Source organism: Fulmarus glacialis, unplaced genomic scaffold, assembly GCF_000690835.1.
Source record: "Fulmarus glacialis isolate BGI_N327 unplaced genomic scaffold, ASM69083v1 scaffold28007, whole genome shotgun sequence".
NCBI lineage: Eukaryota > Metazoa > Chordata > Aves > Procellariiformes > Procellariidae > Fulmarus > Fulmarus glacialis.
Window position 1 is genome coordinate 10,014 of NW_009225537.1, and position 7,225 is coordinate 17,238.

The 7,225-nt window shown below is 39.7% G+C and overlaps 1 protein-coding gene across 1 annotated transcript in view; it reads left to right on the forward strand.

Annotated features, from left to right (window-relative positions):
• The window catches only part of RIOK1 (RIO kinase 1), a gene marked incomplete at its 5' end in the record, with an annotated part of 15,474 nt that extends 8,933 nt beyond the window's left edge, over positions 1–6,541 (forward strand). The window contains 6 exons of the mRNA XM_009582523.1: positions 242–348; positions 1,457–1,522; positions 3,283–3,402; positions 3,692–3,745; positions 4,784–4,927; positions 6,431–6,541. Coding sequence (XP_009580818.1) covers positions 242–348; positions 1,457–1,522; positions 3,283–3,402; positions 3,692–3,745; positions 4,784–4,927; positions 6,431–6,541 — 602 coding nt within the window. The remainder of the gene's footprint in view (positions 1–241; positions 349–1,456; positions 1,523–3,282; positions 3,403–3,691; positions 3,746–4,783; positions 4,928–6,430) is intronic.
• Positions 6,542–7,225: the final 684 nt, after the last annotated feature.

Sequence of the window (7,225 nt, forward strand, 5' to 3'; positions counted from 1 at the left end):
TTTTTATATTTATCCAGTTATTCTCCTTTCAGTATTTGTTGCATCTGGAAGATGAGCAGTTTTATTTCAGATGGCAAAGAGTCATCTGATAACTAAGCCCAGTATGATGCAGTATGTGCTGCTGAGACTTTCCCAAGTCATCAGGGCCATTGGCTTGCTGTAACTGTCACTTTAACATCACAGCTGCATATGTTACACATAATTACTTATGTTTTTTGTTTCTGCCCTTGTTTCCGGGTAGACTTTTTCCAGAAGCACAATGTTGCAGTGATGACTGTGAGGGAGCTGTTTGAGTTTATTACTGATCCTTCTATCACAAGCGAGAACATTGATGACTATCTGTCTAAGGTAAGACCTCATGGCCTTGTTGCTTGTGTAGGAAGATTTGAACAATAAAATCAGATCTAGTTCAAGCTCCTTCATCTCATTTACTCTACATTCTGCTATTAAAGGAAGCTGGTACGTGACATTATGTTATGTTAGTGCTTCAAAAATGCATACAGGTCTTTTCCACTTACACCGTTATAGGGTGACAACACTTTCATTCTATGTTTTCTCAAAAAGTCTAATTGTGAAAACTCAAATGTCTGTTTCAGGTGCTACTAAAACCAGGATGCTTTAAATTAGTTCGTTCTTTCTGGCAAGGAGAAGCTTGGCAGAAATAAAGCTATGCTTATATAGAGAATGGGGTTAAGAATGCAGATTTGGGCTGGATGGGCTGAGGGAGGAAGGGAATGACTCAGGGCAGTGTTACTCCAAGGTACACGATCTTGCTAGCCAAATATAGCGGCTGACAGAACACATTGATTCTAGGAGGAGGTAAGCTTACTCAGTGCAGCACCCATGTATTTCATCTCTAGCTGCTAGTCCTCTGCTCCCAGTCAGATGTTTCTTTAAAAAGCTTTTTAAGTTGACGCAAGAGAAATAGGGGCCACGTGCCATGCTCAGAGTGGAGATTTGATGTATCATTCTTGGTCAAGACCACGTGAGTGCGGTCCAAATACCATACAGCATGGGGATTTCCAGATGTTGTGTACTTTCTGTCATATTGGAGGTTGAACGAGACAGAGCTGTGCTACGCGGTTCCCCTTACTTGTGTTCCTCTGGCTTGCTCAATATGTGTGAGAAGAGACAAGTTCCAGGACTGAGCACCACTCGCTGTATTCTCCTTGCACTGTTATGTCTTGTAGTCATGCTGGGCCTGCCATGATTCGGTCTGGGAGGAGCAGCAAGCATGTTTTCCCTCTATTAATAAAGCAGATCTGCTGTTTTAAGCATGCTTTGCAGAAATGTTGGTTGCCATGAGGTGTCGCTCAAGGCATAGCCATAGGGAAAGCTGGAGTATTTGTGAGTGGCAGTGTGGAGTACAGGGAGAAACACAGATGGGAATGGTTAGTTGGATTAAGTGATGTGATTTTGGAGAGTGATAACTTTGTATTGTTTTATGTTTCTTTAGGCAATGGAAATAGCATCAAAAAGAACAGAGGAGGAAAGATCCAGTCAAGATAAAGTGGATGAGGAAGTAAGTGAGGATTTTTGTTCCTGCTATGAAATTAATAATAACCTTGCCTCTTTTGAACAATGAAAAATGTTCTGTTTTATTTGGCAAAATGTACAGCTGATAAGAAAAACATTATTTGTGATACTGAGATGTCTTGAACTAGTTGAGATGTGAAGTAGTAAGGGATGCCATGTGTAAAAGCGGGCAGTGATAAGGTGTTTGAAGGCAAATACTCCATTTCGTAAACCAGTATGTTTGCTTGTAGCTAGGTCCCTTGATGTATCTTCCAGTTCAGGTTCAGTTAACAAAAAAACTGATTGGAGAGATCTGATTATGCCAGTGTTTTTGGACCAGTAATACAGAATGGGGATATTTGGATACGTGCATTGACCAAATTGCCTATCTAGCTTCAGTCCCAGTCTAATTCAGTTCTTCCATGCACTGTTTCTTTCCCTTGCTTTTACATTAAGTGAAGCCATTTCAAGTCCATTACAGAAAACTGCTAATGTTCTGGAAAGGCCTGAATGAAAGATAAAACAATTTCTATCTTAGCCTTACCTATCCGTTCCAGAAGAGTTTAAACCCCCTCCCTCCCCCACCAAAGAAAAAGCCATAACAAAAAACAACCCAAACAAACAAAAAAACCCGCAAAACAACAAAAAAAACCCAACTCTGGGTTGAGCAGAATTTGTAGTAGTGAAATTTGTACTGGTTCACATGGTGTTTATCTTTGGAGTCAATGCTACTTGATTTATCAAAGACTTTTCTTTTTCTCTTGGAGCTCTGCAGGTTTTACAACTGCTTCTAGTTCAAGCTTGGCCAAGGAAAGATTTTTGTTTCCTAAGATATCCTCAGCATACAACTTCTGCACTATAGGTTCAGATGCTAGTGTTTTGTTGCAAGCCCATCTTTTGCAAACCAATTATTCCTTTGCTTATATAAAGGTACTGACGTGTAAGAGAGATGGTTTAGTAGCATCTAAGTTCAGTTTATTTATCTTCAGACTTCTCATGTGACCATGGCTAGTTTGTATCGCTTCCTTCATGAAAGAGTAGAGCAGATTAAGGGCAAGCTCTGTGGAGGTAGGCGCCTCTGCTCTTTGCATAGCACTTAATCTAGCAGTTATGATCATAAAGTGATTTGTACTGGGATTAAACTGATACCATGAAAAAGAGAAGAAAAGTACTTCTCTCTGATCTGGTAGTGACTTAAGTTTGCTAAAGGGCTGTTTCAAAAAGACTGCATGACAAATTTTAAGTTCATGTATGTAGTTGTTGATACTGGAATTAGGTTTTTACTGTACTATACCAGTGCAGGAACCTTTTTTGAGTTGGACTGTAGGGTGAAGCAGGTATTATTATATAAAGAGATTAAGTTCTAACTGCATTTTAATGGAGTTGCCTCCTGAAGGCATTGTAAACATCACAATAAAAACATTAGAGAAAATCCTTAGAATACAAAACTTCAGGACTCAAATAGGTTAAGAGGAAGTTGGAAGGTTTGGAGAAGTTTGTAAGTGGCCTGGGGGTGGTCATGCTAAGGAAGGAGCCTTATTAGTCATGATCTATCAAAAATGTGTAGGTTGCATGTTAAGTTTGCTCCTGCAAAAAAAAGATATGCTGCGGTTCAAATGGTAGTGGATGACTCCTGTGTTCATTTTTAGTTTCTCTGAGCCATGAAATCCTTCATGATTATTCTCTTAAGGATGCATAATTAGGAAGGAAGAACATCATGAAACTATATGTAAATTAGTAAGTCTGTGTTTCCTTTCACTCTACTAGGTGTTTAAGAAGGCTTACATACCTCGAACTTTGACTGAAGTTAAAAACTACGAGAGGGATGTGGATATAATGATGAAATTGAAAGAAGAGGATATGGCATTGAATGTTCAGCAAGATAATGTGAGTAGACATGCTGAGGTGCTGCAAAAAAGAGGGAGGGAATATGAATTCTTCGTACTGGAAACTGATAGCAACAAACGAAAACAGAAGCCATGTTACTAAGGTGTGGAGTACTGAATCTACTGTCATACTTTAAAACCGTCTGGTTAGTACTAATGCTAACATTGTGGGTTTTTTCCTGGTTGTTTTTTTGTTTGTTTGTTTTTTGAGATAATAATTTTCTCTGGGCACAAAGATTTAAGACTCATACTTTGATAACGTAGTTTTCTTTCTCTCTCCCTGGGTGTAGATTCTCTACCAGACTGTGACAGGACTGAAGAAGGATTTGTCTGGTGTTCAGAAGGTGAGAGGGTCTTTTTGAAATCCTTCATTTTAGCCGTTTTCAGAAGAGCGCTTGTAAGGAATACAGAGAATGCCTCATCTTGCAGCTGACACCGTGAAAGAAGCCTCTTGTCTGCAGAGTGACCGTTTATGTCTGGGATGGGTCTGGCACACCACATGAATGTGGCTGGTAGTGGGTTGCTTGAGAATGAAATGATAATCCTTGCTATGGCCACGATCTCTAAAAGTTAAGGTGGAGAGGAGGGAAGATGTTTTCCAATTATGGAAAATGTAATTGATTTAAATTGTAGCATGACTACAAGTTTTGATATGTTCAGGGTAACTTTGCTGTAATTATTGTGTAAAGAACAACCCTGCAGTATGAGGCATAAGATATTATGTCTCACTATATTTGAAGTACTTGACAGTGACACTTCTGTAAAGTACGTTGGATAAGAAATTGGGTACAGATCAGTCTGTAGCAATATAATTCAAAGCAGAAGCCCTATGTGGATTCCCCCTCCTTCCTTTGTAAATGTTATCTAGCAATGGTGTAGACTCTGTTTTAAAATGGAAATACAAATATGGATGGGATCAGGCTGTGGCACAGTCTCCAGGCTTGTTTAAGGATAAGTGAGTTTTCCAGTGTAGATATTTGTGTTTGCAATAAAGCCTACATACAGTGCCCCTAAGGTAGATTAGGGTATGATCCAAGTATAATTAAAAATTGGCTTCCACATATGTTAGCAAGTCGCTGTTTAACTTATGGAAATTAGTTTGGGAGTGCCAATACAGTTATGCTGTGAACCCTTACCTAAAAGATTCTGTGTTGTACATTCTAGATTCCTTGTTCTTAGTTTGGATTAATCTACTTTTCATTCTTTTTCTTGAGACTCAGTGATGGCTGTAGTAGAGGAGATGGCACAATCTCACCCAAGGGTTTCTTTGCAGCAGATTCTGTTTTGGGTTTTTTATATATATATGTGTGTGTGTGTATGTATATTGTCATTAGGCTGCTTTGCTTTGGTTTGATATAATTCTCTCTTGATATATCTTGCAGATTCCTGCACTTCTTGAAAAGAAGGCAGACGAGTCAGAAACGGACTCTAGTGATGATGATGGCAGTTCAGAGGGCTCTGATTCGGGCTGTAAAGAATCTGTACATCCCAAAGATAAACCTGCTGAAGTTAGCATGGACAGAAAGGTCAGCTGGCCGGGAATTGTTTATTTTTCCCACCTCTGCCTATGCGACAGGAAAAATCCAAACTTAGTTCTGCTACTTCTTGTCTGAAACAAGCTATGGACTTCTACTGTTGTGGAGAATGAGCAGAGAAAGTGAATTTCATTGTGGATGCTTTATTAATGGTGTTTTTATGTAGAGGAACATGTAACATAGCTCTCTCTAGCTTAGACAAAGCTAGAAGAGAGATCTCTGCAGGGAATTCTGAGGCTACGCAAAGCAGAATTTAGTGAAGCCTAGGCAGCTCTTCAGTGCCTCTGGCTACTCTTCCAGGCTTTGGTGTTCAGGTTTGTGGTCGTGGTCCCTGATTAACCTCCTTTTGCCCAGGGAACTGAGACCACTTGATCTGTAGAACTGGAGACTCGGTGGCAGTGTTTGTACCACAGTGGCTTTTACAGTACCATTAGTACAGACTGGCTAGCTTTGCTTTGGACAAGGGATGTAACACAGTCATGCAAAGGGATTATGGCTTGGGGTTTTTTTAAGTTGTTCTTTTTTTTTTTTTCCCCAAACTGCAGAACAAGTATTCTTGTTTTGATGAGGCACTTCTGCAGAGCATCACCCATGGGTGAGAGCCTTTTGGCAGCCTTTTAGGTGCTGTGCAAAAGAAGGATGAAACTTGCTGGGCTTAAGGGGTTCAAGATTTGGGGGTTTGCTTGTTAGCTTTTTCTTCCTAGTAAAGGTAAGATAATACATTCCATATCTGTCAAATAAAAATGCACTGCTCTACTAGACACTTTCTACGAATCTAGAGCTGCTGCCTTTCAGATGTGAAGCGGGGAAGACTTGGTCACTTCTCATCCTTGTGGATAGGTTTTCATTTGGACTACTTTTTGCATGAGTAAGGTGAGGTTTTTGGTAACCGATGCGTTCAGCTGTAGGTTGAACTGATTAGCAGCAGTTACTTCCATCCCCCACCCCATTATGCTGACTTCGCATTTTCCAGTTGAGTGTAGTCTCTTCACTGTCTGGCACAAATTATAGTGTACTGCAGCAGCATAGAACCCTTTCTTGCCAATCCTGATGATGATCAACTTGCTCTGAGTTACCAGCAGTTACAGGATCAGTATTTTTGCATGACATACAGAAACACATACTATAGTAGGTAGCCCTGTGGGTAGCAGAAAACCTAGATCAGGCATCCTGTTGTAATCTTAGGTGTAAATAGCATGAGTTAAGAATGCCTCTTGTTCCCTTTCTTCAAAGGTTGCATGAAACTCAGGTTTTAAGTAGTTTGAATTTTGCCTTGTCATTACCAGTGTGCAGCTTTTAGCTCTACCCCCAACCTACACTTCCTTTGTCCTTTCCCCTCACTATTCCTATTGATTTTTTTTTCTTTTTTATTTCTTCCTTTTGATAACCTCATTTTTATGTGGTGTGTTAATTGACTTGTTAATGTAACGATTGACCTGCTCAAAATCTCTTACTCCTTCTACCTTTAAATGCGTGGTGTTTGGTCCTTTACAGGAAAGGAAAAAGATGGTTAAAGAAGCCCAAAGAGAGAAGAGAAAAACCAAAATCCCAAAGCATGTGAAGAAGCGGAAAGAAAAGACTGCAAAAATGAAGAAAGGCAAATAAAATCAGCTTTGGCTTGGGGAAAGGAATGGTTTGTTGTGGGTTATTTAGTCACCATCTTTTTTCTTTTTTTAAAATTAAAAATCCTTTATTTATATACATACACTATTAACTGTGAGGGTGGTTTTGTTAATAATATCATGTAATTGTTTGAACAGAGTATATGCCATGGGTTTCTCAATAGGAAAGAATAGTTTAACACTTGTGCATGTTAAAATCCTTTGCCTGTGCAGGTTTAACCTGTTGTTAAACTTGCATTGATTTGTTCCTGGTGTCTTATTCCCCTGCCTCACACTGCATACAAGCTAGCTTGGTTTGTTCCAGAGCAGTGGTTTGATTCAAATAGGTTCTTGGAGGAGAGGGAATGGCGATTTGAAGGCCCATGCCTTCTTCATAGTATGGAAGCAAATTGAGCTAGCTGTCCTCTGTAGGCTGTCACAGTCACCCATGGATAACCCTGCAGGCGTTGTGCCTTTGCTGCCTCCCTGTGCTCGCATCACCTTTGGTATTTTCTTACTGAAAACTGAGTGTAGTGATTTGGGCAGGCATACCCAAACAGACCAAAGCCTGTTTTTTTTTTTTTTGGTTGGTTGTTTTTTTTTTTTTCGGTTGGTTGTTTTTTTTTTTTTTGTTTGGATCCCAACGTAGGGCACTGTGCTCTTAAGAGTATTATGAACCAGCTATTTT